The sequence below is a fragment of the Neurospora crassa genome, linkage group II (genome assembly GCF_000182925.2).
Source record: "Neurospora crassa OR74A linkage group II, whole genome shotgun sequence".
Classification (NCBI taxonomy): Eukaryota; Fungi; Ascomycota; class Sordariomycetes; order Sordariales; family Sordariaceae; genus Neurospora; species Neurospora crassa.
In genome coordinates this window covers 1,616,361-1,637,082 of record NC_026502.1, presented here as the reverse complement: position 1 = coordinate 1,637,082, position 20,722 = coordinate 1,616,361, and the positions used below count along the sequence as shown (strand labels likewise).

The 20,722-nt window shown below is 51.2% G+C and overlaps 4 protein-coding genes and 1 non-coding gene across 5 annotated transcripts; 1 reads left to right on the top strand and 4 right to left on the bottom strand.

Annotated features, from left to right (window-relative positions):
- Positions 1–297: 297 nt before the first annotated feature.
- Positions 298–1,620, bottom strand: NCU05448 (hypothetical protein; the record flags this gene model as incomplete). The annotated part of the gene is made up of 3 exons (XM_958046.3): positions 298–569; positions 926–1,010; positions 1,078–1,620. The coding sequence occupies 3 exons, from the start codon at positions 1,618–1,620 to the stop codon at positions 298–300; spliced, it is 900 nt and encodes a 299-aa protein (XP_963139.3).
- Positions 1,621–2,155: 535 nt separating this feature from the next.
- On the bottom strand, positions 2,156–2,951 carry NCU14131. The gene is made up of 3 exons (XR_897823.1): positions 2,823–2,951; positions 2,566–2,744; positions 2,156–2,506 (listed from the first exon to the last, which is right to left on the bottom strand). It is a non-coding gene; the product is annotated as a ncrg171 (non-coding RNA).
- A 6,993-nt stretch (positions 2,952–9,944) lies between these two features.
- Positions 9,945–10,951, bottom strand: NCU05437 (hypothetical protein; the record flags this gene model as incomplete). The annotated part of the gene is made up of 3 exons (XM_958167.1): positions 9,945–10,361; positions 10,555–10,637; positions 10,855–10,951. The coding sequence occupies 3 exons, from the start codon at positions 10,949–10,951 to the stop codon at positions 9,945–9,947; spliced, it is 597 nt and encodes a 198-aa protein (XP_963260.1).
- Positions 10,952–12,661: 1,710 nt separating this feature from the next.
- Positions 12,662–15,209, top strand: NCU05435 (hypothetical protein; the record flags this gene model as incomplete). Its single annotated transcript, XM_958165.3, has 2 exons — positions 12,662–13,742; positions 13,803–15,209. 2 exons carry the CDS (start codon positions 12,662–12,664, stop codon positions 14,492–14,494), a joined length of 1,773 nt encoding a protein of 590 aa, XP_963258.3. The 3' UTR covers positions 14,495–15,209.
- Positions 15,210–17,688: 2,479 nt separating this feature from the next.
- On the bottom strand, positions 17,689–19,852 carry NCU05433 (hypothetical protein). Its single transcript, XM_958163.2, has 3 exons — positions 19,497–19,852; positions 19,042–19,431; positions 17,689–18,978 (listed from the first exon to the last, which is right to left on the bottom strand). Exons 2-3 carry the CDS (start codon positions 19,180–19,182, stop codon positions 17,881–17,883), a joined length of 1,239 nt encoding a protein of 412 aa, XP_963256.2. The 5' UTR covers positions 19,183–19,431; positions 19,497–19,852; the 3' UTR covers positions 17,689–17,880.
- Between the last annotated feature and the right edge of the window lie 870 nt (positions 19,853–20,722).

The following is a 20,722-nucleotide window of genomic DNA, read 5'->3' as shown; positions in this document are numbered from 1 at the left end:
GCCCAAAGGAGACTTTTCAAGCTGGTCATGGTATGACCAGGCGTGGAGTTGAAGGAATTTTGCAGTTGAGGCTAAAGTTATAGTCTGGTGGATATAGCGTAGCAGTCGACGAGACGATCCCCTGATGAAAGACTCCAAAAGTCACCTTTTTCGTGCTAAGACAAAGACGGAACGTTTACCGTTGTTTACACGAGTTTTTGGCGGAAATAGCATGGGAAAGGGACGTGATGAAGAGAAAATGCTACCGTGATGAAGTGTGCTGAGATGAAGCAGCTGCAGATTCATCAGAAGGACCGGCTACGGTAACCATTCGTCTTCAGTCTCTTCTTTCTCATAGCTCTCCTCATCTTCGGAGTCGGGCAATTCTGGGCCCTTGTCGTCCTTCTTGACTTGATCAGAATTGCCGCGTCCGGCTCGTCTCTTTCTTGGCTCTGAATGTCGGCGAAGAATGGCTTGACGCCGCAGGCTTGCCTCCACAGATTTCACTCGTCGCTTCAGAGCTGTAAACTCAGCTCGCGATGATACTTCAGGCAGGGAGCTGCCTTCATCGATTTCGGGGTAGAGATCGCCTCCAGACAGGAGTGTTTCCACTGTAGCGCTTATATAAATAGGCCATGTCAATCGTCTGTACTAAACAGATCCGGATGCGGGCAACGTAGGAAGGGATGCGCCACATTTGTGGCCGGCGAGCTTACGAGGGTATCATTCCCATTTTGACAAGCTGTCGAAGATTGCGACATGCGGCGCATATGGTTCTCAAAGCTTTCAACGCCCTTTCAGCCGCAACCGTTGCCCTAGGCTCTGCCTTCCAAGCCTTCCAAGCTTGGACGACCAAATCAGGAGAAGACTCGCAACGTTTCCCATACTTGCGACAACCGACGCATGCCCACCGTCCATGTCTGATACTAGCAGGGTGATGACATACATACACTGTCACCCTTATCACGCAAAGTCACCTTGGTGACACATAGGAAGCAAGGTGGGTTGCGGACAGGGCCCTTTAGTTCGGCCTGTAACCAGGTAAGGTAGCGGCGATGCAGTTGAATATATTCATGCAAGTCGCTATAACAGACTTACACCATCTTCGTCGTCATCAATATAAGCGTTTTCTGTTGGGACAGGCGAGAGACTCTCGCTTGACGTACGTCTCTTGGTTTCGGAAGCAGCAGCAACAGAAGCCGAACTGTGGTGAACAGCTGCGTGTGCAGTGGAAGGACTCTTATGATGAACTTCCTCCTTGTATGAACCTTCACCACTATCTACCGCAGAAGGAGCAATAGGAGTTGTGGGTTCGGGTGTATTGATATGGGAATTTGACGGAGATGGATGTGATGAAGTACTCCGGCCATCAGGCACGGCGATGGGAGCTGGTAAAGAACCTGTAACGGGCAACTTGGGAATATCATCTTGACCCTCGTTGTCCTCCCCTTTAAGAGATGGGGAGGGAGAAGAAGAAGAAGAAGAAGGGGGGATTTCTAAGACGACAAGACCACGATGCTCTTCCTTGATCGTGGGCGCCGTATCCACGACCACTGGCCCTGAAGAAACACAAAGTACTGGAGTCCCCTCATCATCAGACGACAGCCAGGGGTTCTGTTCAGCCACATCGACCCAAGGCATGATAGAAGGCCTCGTTGGTGTTGTCTCTCGTAGTGATTGACACTTTCGGCGACGATGACTCCAAGTTCACATTGCGCAGACCTTGAGTAGAGGTACAGTTCGGTAGGATTCGTGACATGACGTTGACACGACGTTGTTAGTGGATGGAGGCTTCCGTAGTGAGGGGAACATTTTGGGGGGCTGCACGTCAGCTTAGAAGCGTAGGTGGTGTAGAAGCAGGTGCTAATGCACCCTTACACTAACAATATGTAACAACACATCTGGTGACGTCGACGCGACTGGGTAGCATTCGACTTTCTTAGCATCACCAGATTGAAGAAAGAAAAAAGAAAAAAGGGGGAAAAAATGAAAAAAAAAAAAAAAAAAAAAAAAAAAAAAATTCCAAAATCCATATCCTGCACATCCATCTCATTGTTTACAACGGCTCTGATGGTTGACCAACCGACAACGACCACTCTAACCGGGTCACGAGCCAAAAGCCACCAAATCGTGGATCTGGATGAAACCGAACAAAAAGACGAGGAATAATAACTTCCAGACACGGAACTTCCCTACAGGTACACTACAACACTAGTGTACAACAACTAAGCGAGCGCAGGGTACTGCGCAACAATAAGTCCGACGGGAGTCCGTTCACAGTCATATCACACGCGGGGTAAAACATCTTCACCACACCACCTCTTGACCCCCTGGGCCTCCGATCCACTCAGGTTCATCATCCTCCCTCCAGTCTCCAGACTCTCATCCCGCCTGCGCTTTGGTAATGGATGATCAGGGGGATCAAACGGCTATCTCCACGGCAATTTCCGTTCTGTCGCGAAAGGTTTCGCAAGGGCACAAGGCTGGCTGAATTGGAGGGGCCATCTGATGATGGGTTTTCGGGGAGCTTTGACAGTCAGCACAGACGAGCAATCAAAAAGACGGGAATAGCCGGGTTCAGAGAACCTCCCTCATCCAATGACGAATTTAACAGTAGAGCAGCGACAAAGTCTGACAGACATCCCGAACACCAAAGGGGTCATCGGGCGGCTCCGCTGATAACCTGATGTGAATGTGATCGCCAAGTCGATAACATAGAAGAGACCGCATCCGATGACAGCGGAAAGAGGCGGCTTGCCTGATGCCTGACAGTTGGAGCTGTATGAGACAAACGGGAATCAGACGACGACGAGGACGACGACAACAACGATGGACGGCCATACCAAAAATGCAAGATGACGGCCCGTGACAAACGGGAACCAACAGTCTTCCACGGGACGGAAACGGAATTCTGTCAGTCTCTCACTCTCGGCGTGCAGCGTGGCTTGCTGCTTGTTTGTGTTCCGCCGGCCGATATCTCTTGCGATCGCTCTTGGTTCAAAAGGGAGAACTCCCATGATCCATTCCAATATCAATTTATTCATCTAGCAGTGGGGAATGGAGTTAAGAGGTTCTGGAGATATTGTCACTTGTTGACTGGTAGGCAACTTCCGTTTCTAGCGCACAGTCATCACACATGGGTCTTTGTTTGTTCATTCATCGTGACTAGTGGCGTGACAGGAAGAAGGGTTGGAGGTCAGGAGGCTCAGCTTCGTTCCCTGAGCTCCGGTGTCCCGGCCGGGCGGGTGAAGGACCCGATGTCGATGTCTTGTTGCTGTCACTCACCGTCACGCTCCGGAGTCCGGACGTCACCTCACCTGTCCACTAAACAAAAGTGACGAAAAGAAAAACAACTGGGGTCTCATCACAAAACTGCGGGGTGCCATGCCACAGGATCGACAAACATCCTCCGCCAGGTCTAAACCCAACGAGGAAAGATTCGAGAAACCTGCTAGAATCCCGGAATCCGAGGAAATTGGGAATTCTTCGACAAACAGTAGCAGCTGCACAGCGAGTAGATCTCCCCCGCCTTGCCTCGCCTCCCTCTTGTTTATCACCAACACTGCCACATCACCAAATGCATTCTCTGCAAGGAAAGACGAGATCGAGTGACGAAATACATAGGGAACAAGCATTGAGGTGCGCATCAATGCGGGAAAGATGGGATGGAAGGCGACAAGAAGAGCGACAAGGCCTTCCATGCATTGATGCCATCCATGCGTTGAATGTGAGTGATGCCAAGTCCGAGTGCAATCATGTGTCATCCGATGTTTAATTTGTGGGAACTTGCCATGATCCATCATCTCATGTTCAAATAAGATGGGGAAGACTAGAAGGATTATAATGACAGCAAAAACAAACGCTGATCATTGGCAAAGATGCCCGTGGCAGACGCAGTCACCTTCACTGACTTCAGCTGCCGTCTTTTGTTTGAGCCTCAAATCCCAACAGCACAACAATTCTGTGACGCTGAAGTAAGCAACATACCTACTTACGTACCTACCCTAGGTTGTATTCGGGCAAGAGTTTCTCACTTCATCCCCGAACCGCCGCCTGGCAGCGACATGGGGTGAGCATAGTAATCATGTACAGTAAGTACCTTCGGCCATTTTTACACCGTCGCTCAACTCTCGCTTGCTCCTTGAGGTAAGTGCGACAAAGTAGGTAACAAGCGCCTTGCCGCACGCAGGCAGTCCGTCAAACATGGAACAAGGCGTCGTTGTCGTCGTCCGATCTCGGAGTCTAGAATCTAGAAGAATTAATGATGATGAATGATAAGTTAGACAGTCGGAACAGCAGTCACTGGACCTCTTTTCTTATTCTTCCGTCTGACGATGATGGTCCGGGAATTATTTTTCCCCGCATGTATCTTTCCATTTTCATGCATACATAGGTATTGAGCTCTGATAACATAAGCGGGCAAATCCTGGTATCCATCCTTCCAACAATTCATTGAAACAAGGTTCGAGTTCGGATGGCGTGGCATTGTTATGTAGGTAGGTAGCGTGTTATTAACAAGGTGGGTTAGCGTAGCGTAGCGTGCCCCTCCGTGGTAGGGCATTATGCTACTACATACGCATTCCAGATCTCATTCAAACATCTCGCTGGTCCATCAATCAACAAATTGCGTGTCTGCCTCGTGGCAGAGCATCATTGACTTCCGATTCGGATATGCAAGTCGTTGGCAGGCAGGCAGGCAGGCAGTCAGCCCAGGGCACATTTGTCGGCTTTCTTACATCCTTCCGTTACATACCTCTACGTCAAGCTCAGTGAATTGATGCAAGGTTGTATGTATCAAACTGATGGGCACGGTGATAAATGCAAAGACCAATTCCAGGTGGAGGAGGGGTCGTGGACGGATAGAACCGGAACACACACCTTTTCCCTACCGTGTTGTGACCTATGCAGACCTACTCTGTTGAGGCTGACTCGGACAAAGAAGAAATTGAACAAAAAAACAAAGAATCATCCGTTGGACACTTCCATATTGCTTCCATCTCGTACGATTCTTACCTATGTGTATCTACCGGTCACCTCAACAAACCTTACTGCAGTGCTATGATGTATGTATGTATGTCTGTATGTATATGCGTGCACCGCTGCGGTGACACACTGTCCCCCCTCAGGAGAGTGTATCACAGTGATACATGCAGTAGGTAATACGACTTACACTTACACTGCAGACAGACAGAGAGACAAGCAACCACAACAACCATATGTACACTACCTAGATGGATGGGGGCGTGACACCAGGGTGTGCTGCTGTGTACTGTGTGCATTTTGTGGTGTCCCACGTAAATGACTGGTGATTATTGTTGCTCGCTTGAATGTGCAACATGTGTGTGTGTGTGTGTGTGCCGTCTCATACGTTTGTGCAACGAGTGACAAATGCTTCTTCTTTTTTGCTTCACAAGCGTTGTTGCGGATCTCCCGCTGTGTAACCCCCCCCCCCCCCCCCCCCCCCCTCCCCTTCTCTCTCTAAGTTGTGCCCGTCTCCCCCCTCCCCCCTCCTTTTCTCCTGGATGTTGAATGGATGGATGGATGGATGGATGTATCCGATGATGACACGACGGCAACACGGGAAGGAGGGAAAACGTAAGATGCCGCCGCCCTGGTGGAAGTTCTAGAAGACTGTCGGTTGCCGTTGATGGCGTGGCATCCATGGTAATTGGTTGCTTTTTTCTTTGGGTACATACCTATGTTGTACGATTTGGAAAAAAATTTGGAAAAAAGCAAGGCAGTTTCGTCGTCGGTTCGAAGGATGCTTTTGACCTTGCCTCGCATTATGATGTGATGTGTTTTTACATTAATGGATTCTATAGTGGTTGGTTGTTCCTTACTGTAGTAAAAAGTGCCGGGTGGGTGGAAAGGTGAAAAAAAAAAAGTGTTACAGCATAAGGTGTAGGCTGTGTTAAGTGTCCGGTTGTTAGTGTATACCTAGGTGGCGTAGGCGAAATGATAACAGTTAGGCAAGTTTCTTGCTCGCTAAACATGACCATTAACAAGCAGATGAGCCTGGGCAGAGACAATGAATGAATGAATAAATCTCGCAAGGCGACCGTAAAGGCGAGGTCATACTGATACAGAGAGAGTCATGCTCATTGGATCCTGGATCCTGGACCTAGAACTGCAGAAGCAGATTTTATCTCTCTCTCACCACCTACCGTATCTCACCACGATGGTGATCCAGCCCTGACTGATCCTGTCCCATTGGCATTGACGTTGCACGACATCCAGACATTCTAGTGTAGTCCGAAGTATCCCAACCATTTTGTTTCTCTTCCATTCATCTCAATTAAATGCGTGTGCATGATCTTAGCACAAACTTTGTCTTATCAATCCGCCCGTACGTAGTGTATAGTGTACTGTGGTAGATGGCGGCGCTTACACCGGCAGGCCGGACAGCGGTCGGGCTTCGGGAGTCCGGCCTTATTTTTCTTTTTTTTTTTCTTTGACGTTAACGTAAGACGTAAAATTCGCCTCCTCCTAGTTTCCCAGTCTTTGCCAACATCGTATCATGCACAAAGACAAATCTGAGCTATGCATATGAAAAAGTTTTCTTCGGCTATAAGCGCCAACAACGGAGAAAACAAGAATAAAAAAAAAAAATTCTGTTGGTGTTGACGATTTTCTTGACAGAATGTGGCTTGATTTTCTTCTGGCCTTCTCGGACGTAGCGAGGCTTCAGCTCCGTCCAGCGGAAGACAGCCAGTCTCGTGAGCGCTTGGCGCAGCTGAACCGTTTTTCTAGAAGGGTAACCTTTGTAGCGCTGCTACATATCGTATACTAGCGCCATGCCTTGGCCTGCTACAGTATTTAGGCGAAATCGCGAAGCCCGCCGCCGCCGCGGCTCGCATCAGGAGTGACGACTGTGATCGGAGAATTTTTTTCCTTTGTTGCTTTTTTTCTTCTTCTTGGTATTGTTTGCTTTGACTTTCGTTAGCCTAGAATGAAAATTTTCCTCTAGACGCTCGCTCTTTCCTAGCCTTCAACCATGTTGGCGATCGGTGGTCGGTTACATCCGGCTATGCTACCCCTTTACCAAGAGCTGCTGAACTTTGCTAGCGTAGAGATACATAGCAAAATGGAGTGAAGGACTTGTCTCGTTCTTGTTATATTCTCCGTTCCCAATGTGGAATTTGATACCATTCCCAGCTTGTGTAATTGCAACGTTGTCAAGTCCCCCATGGAATTGCATTGCTCTATGTTCTTGATGATGGGGGTGGAAACAGGCAAGATGTGACTAGGCAGTTACCTATGGTTCATATAAGTTTCACCAAGGGGTGTGACTATGTGATTAGAAATGTACACAATGGAGCAACAAAGAGGGCACAAACACAACTTTGGCAATGTACACACTACCTTCGGCTGACGGCCGACGGCTTGGTGGAGTGGGAATGCAGAAAAGGGCTACGGATGGGTGGATTGCCTCTTTCATACAAGGCTGTCCGAAGACCAAGGACCGCCGCGCCGGCTGCGGTGCCGTGTCGTAAGATGTTCGACTTCTATTGGAGGCCAGATTTGGGAAAGAAAGGGAGCCAAGCTGGCCAAGTACCGACGCCGGCGGGAGCGCGCGGTTACCACAGGGTAGCAAACTTTATTCTATCCCCCGACCTGCCGTACGGTACGAATATTGTACAGCGTCTATCTTATAGTGGAGGGTCAACAACAATAACGACAAGGACAAGGCATTCAAAAATGGAGATCCGACTTCAGTTCAAGCAGGCTCCAAACTCTCGGTGAGAACCGGCCGCTTTGTTGAGGCTTGTCAGGTTTCGTCTGGCTGGGCAAGGCTGGGCTGAATAGCCGGCATCCGATATCTGACCAAATGATTTGACAGAATGTGTGAGTGAGAGATGAGGTGCCAGCTTCCGCTCTTTCCACATTGCCGCCGCGCGCGTAAAAACCCCAAGCAACAAGGTTTGTGCCAAGTCGCACCGCATGGATTCAATGCCATGATAAGCCTTGCGAAAAGCGACGACGACGACGACAAGCCCATGAGCCGTCAGCCGAGGACATGATTCGTGTTATCGACCCATGGCCGTGGAGTTCGGTCCCTTGTTGGAGGAGGAGGAGGAGGAGGGGAAGAGCAGCAAAGCGTGACGAAACCAACTCTCGTCTGATGTTTGGTCCATGTGGCCCATGGGAACGACGGAACTTCAAGGGAGGGATGTGCGCTGTGGAGAAAAGGGTTTTGGCGACCGCCTGGCCTAGCGCCAAAAAAGAATGAAGGTCAGAGGTATCATGAGGTTTCAAATGTTGGCATGCGGTGCAAGAATGTTGGCTTTTCCCTAGTCGAAGCCATGGAGCGATCATCGTTCCCGCGACAGAGACCGCACTGGGTAAAACCCTGAGGTTTCGGCCACTTCGGGCACGAGTTCATCAGGGTTATGTATGCAGTACTAGTCAGCGCAGTGTCTCCTTCTCAATCTGCTTGTAGCTTGTGAAAATTGATCGTCGCACACGGGCCACCATTCGCTTTTACCATTGGTCACTGCAATACGTCTCAACGGTGAGTTTCCTGAACGACATCGACTTTTGACTTTTAGCGGTCACTAAACACGATCCGAATACAGTCATCTTTACACTAGTGAAATCATCTTTGTCGGCAACCAGGTCAATAGCACGGAACCATAACCGAGAATCGCACCATCTTGATATTATATCGGCCTCGAGCCGATGGATGGATGGGGTGTATCGGGCTGATGTTGAAGTCCGTTGTGGAGGTGTCAAGACGAGCCAAGTCGAGGCTGAGGCACCACACAGTGGAGCCGTTTGGGGGATGGGGAGGGGATGGAGACGTAAGACCGGGCATCGGAGATAGGGTTATCGCAGCCAAATGGAACAACGGCGACCAGAAGCCTCGACTTGGGAATGGCGTCTTTTGTTTGCTGAGATTGCAGTTTATGAGAGTTGGTACTGTTGTAGTGTATTCGCTGCTCGGACGGGGAATTAGCATTCGATCCTCGCCAACCTCAGGCGACACGAGGCAGCACACAATTCGGAGTTGTGACCCCTAGACTAGTAGTTTCCATACTCACACTCCAACCTGAGGTACATATGCGTATCGCATATCGAATTTGTGTAACACCATCAAGTCAAGTGGTACAGCGGTGGCTGGCGAATGGGGAGACGGACACAGACGAGGCAACAAGCGTGGCAAGTGGTAAGTATCTGGTAGCGACCTGACTCCGATGTTTCCAAAGTGCTTCCAAGGGCCTTCCATCCTACTTTGCGTAACCATGCCGCGCCCATTTGTGGTGTTTTCTGGGTTGCCGTGGCGGCGTTGTATCCAAGGGAACAGGCAGTGGCCAGTTGGAGGGGAGCAGACATCACGGCCTTTTTACTTACCCTGCAGCATCCGGAACACGGCTTGACAGGTGGGTGACGAAGATGGTCTTGGAGGGTCTTGGCGTTGCTTGGCTCTGGTTGGCGCCTCTTGGAGATTGACAGAACAAAAAAAAGGGAGCGACGGTCAGAACACTGCGGTGAGTGCAAAAGAGCGACAGTGTGCCAGTGTCAGGCCAATCCAATCAGTATCAGTCTCACTGTAAGTGGGGTGAGTCCGAGAACTCCACCGACAATCCAGTGGATCTCTGGTGGGGTTTGTCCGTCGAGGTTCCCTCTCTGGTTGGTCCGATGTCGTCTGCTTCTTCAGAGATCATCCCAAAAGGAGAAGGCTTCTAGAAGGCTTCTAGGTCGCAATTCATCCGACCCACCCTTGCCTCGGTTCACCCTCAGAACCTCGACGGTGAGGTGTGTCTTCCCCCAGTCTCACCAGTCTCGCCAATCCACAATGCTCTTGATGCCAGTCCCCGCTCCACTAGATTGACTTCAGTTTCGATACGACGCTGGCTAACGATTAGTCAGAGTGACAAGACCGACAAACGGCTGCCTCGTGGTCAGCAAGTTGGGGAGTTTGTTGGTCAAAAAAAAGGGTCAATCAGTCAATCAGTCAAGCGAATTCAAACTAAAAAAAAATGGGGAATTGCGTGACGGCCGAAGACGGGGTAGGCGGTGGAGATGGAGGCAGAGGAGGAGCCGTCCTTATCAGTGACCTGCTCCACGCCCGACGAGGACCCCAGACCCAGCAGACGATGGATTCTGCAATCACTCAATCCAGATGTCTCCATGTCCTGGAGACTTGTTGACTGTTCCAAAGGTCGGTCGCCCACCATGACGCCCACTGACGCCTCTTGCACCCGCAACCCTTCGAGCCGCTTCATCCAACCGCCCTGACTGGCCAAGTCCCTTGACGGGAGGTGGCAGGGCTTTGCAGGGTTTTTGCAGGGGGTTGCAGACTGGCAAGGGCGTGGTCCAAGGGTGGGTGGCCGAAGGATGGACTTTGGACGGGCAGGGAATGGTGCGAGAAGCTGGTTTGGCTGGGCAGATGTTCGCCCAAGCAGCAGAGTGCAGCGAATTGCATGTTGTCACGGCCCCTGTTCGTCTCGTCGTGCCGCACCCACATCTCCAAGAACAAGGTGCTGCTGGTCACTCGCTTGCTGGGGTCCGTGGGAGCATGGCCTCTTGGGAGGCTCCTCCCATTCCCTTCTTGTGCGGTTCCGTGTCGCTCACTGCAACAAGGCTCCAAGAGGGAAGAAAGAGAGGCAGGCAGGCACCCTGGAAGGCGGCACCCTGGAAGGCGGCACCCCCATGATCTGGCAGATTCATGAACAGTCTTGTCCCTTTCACTCACCTAGCAATCTTATTGCACCTGAACTTGCTCAGCCGGATCTGCACATCTTGCTTGATGCAATCTCGGATTTATCTTTTGCGTTGTAGTGTAGGTACCTACCTAGGTGTAGAAGACAGACTGAAGGGAAAGAGCACTTCTTTTCTTTGTTGATGCCAGCCACGACCAGCAGTCCATCTCACACTCGTACTCCACTTTCCGTGCACTGGCCACTGGCTGTCCTGCAAACAGGACAGACAAGAAAAAGGGAAGGGGAACCGCCCGAAGCCGAACGGTCATCCCGCCCGCCGCCTCGCACCAAAGCGCTGGGACCTGGCTGGCACTGGAAGTGGGTGGCTTTCTTTCACTGGACCTCCACTGACTGACTGACTGACTCCACTGGCATTCCTGGGACCGCCGCTTCTCGGGGTGGCCCTTCTTTGTTGTGAGAGAGGGAACCTTGCTTGCTACAAGGTCAGTGGGAAGGGAAGCGAGCGCCTAGCGCCCCGTTTTTGCCATCGCGGGAACTTTTGGGTCCTGGTCCTGGTTCTGGTCCTGGTCCTGGTCCTGCTGCTGCTGCTGCTGCTGCTGCGCGGCTTCCAGCTTCCATTCTTCTGGGACCACCACCCACCCACCAACACGAGACAGACTCGGGTCGTCATTCGTCCTTTGGCCAACCACGGTTCCTGGCCGACCTTTTGTCGGTTTCCCTTTTTGTACAGACCACATCCCACCCTCCTTTTTTGATTTGATTTTTATAAACCGTCGTCAATCCCTTCGCGCGCAACGTCCTTACCGGCGAACCGAAACCTTGGCTCTTGTCTTGTCGACTTGTCACTTTCTGTCTCGCAAAGCCGCATCATCGTCAACACCGTCTCAGTCACTTACACTGGATCGACTCCACACCCACCAAACAGCAATCCGAGTCGTCACCTGCATTCCATATCCGTCGCCCTTCTCAACTGTCTTCTCTTCTGCAACAATCTGCACCTGCAACTGCACCTTGCTTCTGCTGCGACTGCTGCTGCATAACAACTGCCTGCTGCTGCTGCTGTCCACTAGCAACAACCACAGCTAACACCACCACACCACAACACAACACGACACAACATCAACAACAACGACAACGACAATAACAACAGCAACAACACCTTCCTTTGGTCGCCGTCCCCCATCATTCTCGCACTCATTTATTACTACTTAGTTGTTTCGATTCGATCCACCACCGTCTTTCGATCATCGCCCAGGCTTTTTTCCGATTCCCATCAATTCTAGAGACGTCATTTGGAACTCTGTTGGATTTCAGTTCATTTACTTACTGGGCGGGAGAGGATCAAATCAACTGGACGAACGAACTTCATCGACGACATTTAGCTACCACCACCGCGCCGACTTCGCAACTACCTTTACGCATCACCACGACCGTCAACCGACAGGGATAGGGATATTCATCGGTTTATTGAGCGTCTGCTGTGTTGCCTAGCATCTCGTGTTGTTGGCTTAGACATACAGACGTGCAAGTCAGACAGGTTTACGATCCTGCTGCCTCCGCACTCGACAAGCACGGCTTGAACGCAGTCGCAGATTAATCGGCTTACGATCTGGTCCGGTACCCGGCTGCCTGCAGCTTCTACGTGACTTCTAGCCCACGCCTTGTCTCCCAGAACGAGTCGACGACGGACTTGGAGACCTGCCGCTTCCCGACCAGTCCTGCCGCAATTGGCTTACTAGGCCGGCAACGGAGCCAAAAGGTTACGTGCATTGTACGGGTGTCGGGCAACCGCGCACTCGCAAGACAGTGCCCTTCTGCCGCTCCCTTCCCTGCACCTGGGGCAAACGGCCTGTATATAACGGTCTGCTTCGGTCGCCAAGTCACCTCCGACCGAATGGAGTGAGGACGCTTCCCGATATCTGGTCCTTTTCTGGCTGCACAAGAGCCTTGATCTGCTCTGCAAGTCCAACCATCCACACTTCGCCTTATCGATTGTCGGGCGCTCCGTGTTGGGAAGGATGCCACCGGCGCGGCTACGAACTTTGAGCCTCAGCCCGTCGCGCAGGAAATCAGCGCGATTCTCTTCCGACTCCGACCACTCCGACCCCGATTCCACCATGGCCCAATCCAGACCTTCGTCCATGGCGATACCGCCACCCTCATTGCGAGACATTCTGTCCAACACTGCGCCCCCACCATATACTTTTGGCGCCTTCCTTGCCTTCCTGTCCCACAACCACTGTCTCGAGACGCTCGAGTTCACCCTTGGTGCTGACCAGTATCGCAAGGCGTATAACGACATCATGCTCGGGAGATGCCGTCCTACACCTGATGGTCTCCACCAGCTGCGATCCATGTGGGAGAAGCTCATGAATGCGTATATCCGGCCCAACAGCAGCCACGAAGTCAACCTTCCGGCTCACGTCCGCGACCGGCTAGTGCAGCTCTCTTGCGCTGAGCAACCGCCGTGCCCCTCGGAGCTTGACCAGGCAGTGGCTTACACCTATGATCTCATGGAAGGTTCGATACTCGGACCCTTCTTGGAATCACTAGCGCCGACCCCTTCGCCTGCGCCTGCGTCTACTCACCCTACTTCTTCTCACTCAACAACACACTCACACTCACACTCACATTCTCACTCCCACTCTCACTCTCTCTCCCATTCCCGCTCGTACTGGAAGGACTTGGTACACGATCCCAGACGCGCACACGGTGGAGCCTCACCTCCTCCTCAGCATGATGGCCAGCAGTCGAACCGATCATCAAAGACCAGCGGCCTTCTTCCTCTGCACACTTTCGGGTGGCAGAGCGAGACCTCCAGCCGATCGGCTTCCTCATCAACCGTGGCCGACTCACCTATCGACGGCTTTACTGATGACAGCAGTTCCGGTTATCCTTCTGGAAACGAGCCCATGACGCCGCCCACCACACCGCCTAGCGCCGACTGGACCTTTGGCACCTCCCCCAGCGGTATCTCTAGGGCCATGCACACCAGCGGCTGGAAGAAGATGGGCGCAAAGCTGGGTTTGGGCAAGAAGAGCCGTAGCAAGCGCTCCCAGACCACTAGCGTCCCTTCTACCGGGTATGGGTACGAAATTGGTTTGCCTGATGCCAGACAGAGCGCCAGCAACCCCTTATAGGGATTACAGGTCATGCCAGCTCTTGATGGAGCCCGCTCTTCCCCCCGCCTCCATCCTACCACCTCGGCCGAGTCTATCAATTCGGATTATTCGATGGAGGATGTAGCAGATGTCAAGTTGGAACCACCTATTCTGGTCCAATGGGAAGAGTCCACCCCCGGTCAGCATATTCCGTCGCCAATGGCCGGTAATAACAACGCAGTTCAAGATGCTGGCCGCGAGGGTAGGCTTCACAAGGATGGCATGGCCGCAAAAGGCTATACGCCATATATCAGAACGACGCCTGAAGGTGTCGCAAGGCGATTTACTCGCCCCAGAGTCAGAAGGGCCATTTCGAGCAACCCCGCAGTCACCGTTGACAAGTCGGCTACCAACAACAAGCCCGCTGTCAGCAGCCCGCTCCGCACTGTCTCGGCCTCGAACCTACGCTCCAAGTTCCTCGCTGTTGATCACTCTCAGGATCAGTATCTCAAGCCTCCCACTGTGGTGGATCCATATGGCTGGGAAGCTGCCTACAGCGGCGAGAAGCTGGAAGCTGATGATGAGCAGACCTGCCTGGAGAACTTTGGATTCGACGAAGCTACTCTTGTCAAGCTGACCTACCGCAGTGCTGGCGGAGAGCGTCGTAATCTATTCCACCGCATGTTCGCCCATGCTCCGAGGGCAGAGGGTGGTGCCACGGCAACCACCACTCTTGCGCTCAAGGCCTAAAAAAAAAGCGCCTCTCGCTTCAAAATTCAATTTCCTACTTGTCTGTCTTCGGTCTGTGCTTTCAACAATATACCCCTCTATCGTTTGGTCTTTTTGCGTTTTCTCTTTTCTTTTTCTTTTTTTTTTTTTTTTTTTTTTCCTAGCGTCTTTACTACATACAATAGACTTGGTGTGTGGAGGAACTTTGCTCACGCAAAGGATTTCGGAAATGAAAGCACATTCATGGGAGATGCCGCAAACGGGATGACGATGAACATGACTTATACACTTCAACTCACGTCAACGGCTTTTTTTACTGTTTTCTTGTTTTACAAACTTTTTTCTACCCTTTACTATAGCACAAATGGTTAATAGGGGAAATAAGGGGTTTTAAAGGGGAGCAAGGCAAAGCATTTTTCGGCGGCGGGATGGATCGAATTCGGATCGGATCGGTGGTCATTCATGGTGGCCGGCGGGTTATCAGGCGCGCACGCGGTTTTAGGCAGGCGGCTTCATTATCATACATAACTTTCGCTCATGTCCTTATGTCCTATCTTTTGAAGGTGTAACTGTACTCTTATGTTGCGAAAGAAAGGTGGGAGGCTTAAACCGGTGGGCGATTGATTGGTTGGCAGGCAAACCAGGAGGATAGGCGTTTGTTTTTCACAGGGGTAGCCATTCATACAATGGCTGGATACAATTGAACAAGAATAATTGAGCATCAAGATTCAAGTTACATGTTTACACTACCTCACTTCATCGTCCTCAAGTGTTCTTGACTGTCGTGATTGTGTCTTTTTGGCGACAAGGACTTATTACCATGGATGAAATGTTTCCATGGACACTTGCAGAGACGAAGCAACATAGATGTTCTCATTCATTCACTGGCGTACGTTCAGGGTATGGACAAGTATCCAAATTCAAACAACACCGGCATGTTGCTCAGCCATGCACGTTCCCTTTCCACGTTCTAACTGAACTCTCGCCAACCACTGCTCCCGCACACGGGCATCAATATCAACAATAATCAAGGCCATCAATCAAAGAGTCCAGACACATGCCCCCATACCATCCAGTCCCAGCATCGTCATGGGACCCAAGTAAGTAAGTAAGCAAGCAAGCAAGCAGGACATCTCAAAGTGGCACACCATCCATCACCCCTCGGATCCAGCAAATATCCGTTTGGTACACACACGTCAACGTGTCCCGGTTGGGTCCTGGTCCAGGGCTCGCTCGGGTACTGCTTGCTCCCCATTAACCTGACCTGAAAGCAAACTGTTCCCCCAACGAATCTCATGTCGTTGACTGCTTTGCTCCATACCGGACTGGAACAAAAAAAAAAAGACAAAAAGACAAAACAAGCATTTGCTCTCGATCATCAGCGGCACTATACATACATACATACATACATATGTAAACAAAAAACCAGCATCGTCCCGTGTTGGCGGTTCCGTCCCGTGCAAGGATCGGTCCAGATCAGGCGAGACAAAGTCGGGTACGGTTTCCTTTGTGTTACTCCCAAGAAAAAATTTTCTTCTTTTTTTTTTTTTTCGGTTTGTTCGCGGTTTCGGTCGGATAACATTGTACGGGCAGGAGGAAAAAAGAGACTGGAGACTGTGGACTATGGCTGGAGCAACGAAGACAGAGAAAGAAAAAGAAGAAAAAGAAGAAAAAGAAGAAAAAGAAGAAGAAGAAGCATGTCGAATCGAGACATGGGAGCGCACTGCAGCATCTGAATAATCACACATTGATGATATTTAGCAAAACTTGAAAAACCGCGTACTCCCAGCCCGGAAGCCCGGTCAGGACTGTCCTGCCCTACCGTGCCTGCCTGGCTTTGTGGAGGAGAAGGAGAACCAACCACGTTAATAGACATGGTATGAATTGTTGAGAGGAAAGACGGAGACATTGTGATTACTACTAGAGGTACCTTATCTTACTTATATAGGTAGGTGCCTTTAGATAACGACCAGGAAACAGGGTTCGAGCTGTGACTTCAGTTATCTGAGATAGACCTATGCATCCCGTCGGTTCGATAGAGAAGGGAAGTACCTCTAGAGGTCATAATGGCTGCTGTTACCTAGGTACCTACCTACCTACGTAGTGTGGTAACTCGTAACTGCCTAGGTTACTCTAGCTGGTAGGTACCTTCCAGAAAAGAAACATGAGTGGTGTCCCTGCGAGAAAGACGGGAGGTATTCCAGTAGTATATATGCCTACGTAACAAGTCAACCAACTGATGATCTACCCGTTTTTATCAGTTCTCAATTTTACTGGACTGGACTCATACTCACTTTGAGGGGCGGGAAATGTGCGGGCGGTGGCTTTGATTTACTTGGCCCTTTGGGGTATATAAGTTTGGTTGATTCCCGTCATCGTCACCTACCACTACGTACGTCCTTTAGCTATCTATGGTGGTCAGGCACCTAGATTTGGGTTTCGGGTCTGGAAGGAGAAGAGTCGGACGGATAAGCACGAGTCTAGGTCATTCCCGGAAAACTTTCAGAGTCGATGACGCCCGGCTGGATGGAATAGAATGGCGTAGCCGAAGAGATTGAACAGAGATAATAGAAGGCGGTTGCGACTTGACAATGCACTGGTAGGTCATGCTCAGTGAGGCTCCGTCAGACCTTATCGTCAAAAGTTAACGTCCGGCTGAGTCACTCTAGTCATCCTCAAGTTTGACCAAACAAACCAGAAGAAAGAAAGAAATGAATCCATCGAGCAAACTAGCTGCCTGGAAAAGAGCAAAACACATCAGCTTCACCTGCAACCAACTACTGATCAGGATGCTGTGATTATGAATAGCATTATGGCTCATCGGTTTGTCCAGAAGCAAGAACTACCATAGGTGTTAGGTGGGTGGTTGAGCAACCACTTAGTTTCGCCTCAATGCTGTAGACTAAGTCTAGAACTTGTGCAGATAGAGCCGAGTTTGTCAGGAGAGTTGCCATGTAGTGTTGGCACAAGGCACTCTAGCCGTGGTGTTGACCAGTTCCAGTCTTCTATTTCAACTGTCGTGGATACAACTGCTGATAATTCAGAGAACAAAACAAACATAACGAAAGAAAACTTTCCCAGAAAAAGCATGGCTCATAGCGCTGAAGTGCGCAGCAAGGGCAACTGGAAACTGGAAAAGCAGTTGCGTGTGGATATCATCGATGCTCGTCGAGATTTTATGTCAAAAGATAATCGTCGAATCAACACGTGGCTTTAGAGAATAGGTCAAGTTTGTAGGAGATACTCAATATTTGCACGAAGGAGACAGGAGAGACCCCAAGACAGGTAGATATCTATCTACCTCGCAGTAGACACTCGAAAGTTGACATGTCTGGTACGTACGCACAGCATTGTCGACGTAGACTATTAATCTTTCCCAATACGTTTCCAACAACTATCACCTGAATCTACTCAACCAGCCACTCCTCAACCTCTACCCCCATACTCCTCCCCAACCCCCTTATTACCTCCCACCCGACATTACACCTCCATTTTCCTCCTCTATCCATCTGATCACCCGTCACGCCTCCCGCTCCTGCTCCACCAACCTTCACCAACAATCGCAAACTTGCCAACGTGGCAATAGCCATCTCGATATCCGCATCCATCTCCCTGCTGCTGGAGTCCTGGTCCAACCACTTGGGGTCCCACTCCCCCCTCACAGCCATAAAGATAGCCAGCATGCGCTCCAAAACAAAGGCGTGAGCACCGAGCAGCTTGCGCGCAATCTTGCGGTGCTTGCTCTGCGCGCCGCGATGTCCGCCCCGGCCCATGCCGACGGAAAGCCCACCGCGCCGCCTGCGACGGCCGTGATGGAAGGTGGAGAAGAGGACAAGGTCGTGGCGGGTGGGGTTGTGGGAAGCGAGGTAGGACGCCAGAAGAAGAAGACGGGCAGTAGGCGGGAGGAGGGTTGAGAGGTCGGTGGTGGTTGCTGAGACGAGGGGGTTTGCTGTGGCTTTGGGTTTAGAGGGGGTTGTAGTGGTTGAATGGGCCTTTCGGGGGGTGTTGGCTTGGGAGGGCGGTGCTGATAGCAAAACGGCAGTGTTTTCCTTCGCCGGAGCCTGGGTTGTTGTTGTTGTTGTTGTTGATGACGAGGAGTAGGACCGTACGGCTACGATGCCGGGGTCCAAGAGGGATTCATCTTGGAAGTGGACGCGGGCGGCGACCATCAGTTTGGAGAACTCTCGGGGAGCGTGTGTGCCGGCGAGGATGGGCGCCGTGAAGCGTGGCCAAAGGGATGTACAGGCGTGCTGGAGCGCAGGAAGGGTGCGGGAAGCGGATCGAGCCAAGGCATCATGGACGGCTCCAGTGAAGCGGTTCCATAGCTCTGTTGTTTCTTGTATCGTCGTTGTGGGGAGTGGTGCCGTAGGTAGCGAGGTTGTGTTCAGAATGGTGACAAACTCGTTCTTGGTGTAGTTTGGGAACTCTATGTAGGGGACGAAGGAGGTTCGTAGGAAGCCGGCGGGAGGCGATGTGACAATGAAGGCACTGGTTATACGAGGGATCTGAGGGGACATGTCTGTCAGCCAAACTGTGTCTACGCTGAGGGAGTGTGCCAGAAGCCTTACAATCTCGGAGAGCCTGGCCAGGGCTGGGAGGAGTGTGATGGGCGCTTCCCGTTGACGATCGATGCCGTCAAAGACTAGTACGAAGCGGAAGTTGTCGGGATATGATGGGTATTTGAGCATCTTGGACAGCTCAACAAGCATTTGCGAGACAGAGTCGCATCTTGTCGCACCACCTTGCCATTGTAGGGCTTCTGCGACCTTTGCAATGGTTGATTCGTAGAGGTGACGGGCTGTTATACATTCGATCGAGTTGACGATAACGTATCTTAGAAGGGGTTCATCTTTCTCGGTGTCGTCTTGGAGGGCTTGTAGTAGAGCAGCCGTTATGGCACTCTTGCCGGTGGCTTCGGTGCCGTGTATTACGAGGTTTCGGCATGGTGCTGCGTGAGGCTATCGAGAGGTGTTAGCAAGCGGAAGCTGAGGGGTGAGGAAGCTATGTTTTGGTCATTACATGCAGGAGAGTTGCTACGGCCCGTATTTGAGCGTCACGACAGGGAAATGTCTGGGAGAGAGTAGTGAACAGCAGCTCGTCGGGGAGCTGGAAGAGGGAGTCGCCCATGGTAAGAATTGTCAAGGTAGATTCCACTTGTTGCTAGTTGCCTCTCCTCGATGGTTGTATTTCGGGTTGGTTGGCAGCTGGGGTTCACAAAGCAAGATGTCGTGATTCCAGTCTTGTAGTAGCGTTCTCGGTCTATCAAGACCGGCGTGGGTTTGTTCCTCCAAGATCGTTTGGAGATGCAATTGATGGAGGTCCAGTTGCCCTGGCATTTCCACTTGGGATGCAGACGCGTTGCGCGTCGTTCTCTTTACAGCCCTGTAGTATGACAGGGGTCCCGCTATAATGACAGCCAAAGACCCCAAAAGAAGCACGGGGCAACAACCTTTGGGATATGTAACTGTACTTGTAGTGCCTGCCATTGTCTCCCTTTCCGCCATTCACTTGTATAATTCTTTTCACTTCAAGTTTGACTTTCAGGACACCTGAGCTTTGCCCATCCTCCGGCCATCGGCTTTTTCAACGTGGAAGTGATCATCTTGACTTTGGCAGTGCTCTTCCAGTTCAGAGTGTTAAGTGTCCAGCGCATGTCAGATCCGACGCCCATGAATTCGAGGGAGGGGACTGATTGATGGCAGGATCGTCTCAACGTCAACAAAGCCCTTACTCTAAAACAATCAAGTACATGTCTATATTAGTCATAGCCACAACTATAACTGGAAGAGATGTTCCTGGCTTACTGACTCCACGAAGTTCGAGCGGCAATGGACCAGTTTGGCAGATTATCAGGCCCTATTCGCCTGCGCCCTCTTCCTCTGCAGTCTCACCTCCCGAGTCTTCTAGGACCAGGAAAGACTACACGCCGCTCTACGTCCTCGACTGGATGAAAGATTCCGGGACCGAAGTGGGATTTACTACTGAGAGTGTCCAAGCAGGCCATGGGCACTGAAAGCGGGCCGGGTATCTGGACGGAAACTGCCCAGTTACTGCTCGGTGGTAAGAACCGGAGACTACAAAGAATGAAATACGAAGGGTGAGGACCAGGAGGAGGAGCAAGGCCGCCGGCTTATCGAAGCACGTTGGCTTGAGTGAATATAACGGGGAAGCTGATGCCGGATCACCTGTTTCGGATAACTATGATCCGAGGGCTGTTATTGCGGGTGCCAATGCGGCGGGCGTAGATAC

Bases quoted from the DNA above. Each gene is read 5' to 3' on its own strand.
- NCU05433 (XM_958163.2), bottom strand. From the start codon at position 19,182: ATGCTTGTTGAGCTGTCCAAGATGCTCAAATACCCATCATATCCCGAC. The intron at 18,979-19,041 runs GTAAGGCTTCTG...ATGTCCCCTCAG, and splicing joins TGGCCAGGCTCTCCGAGATT to ATCCCTCGTATAACCAGTGC.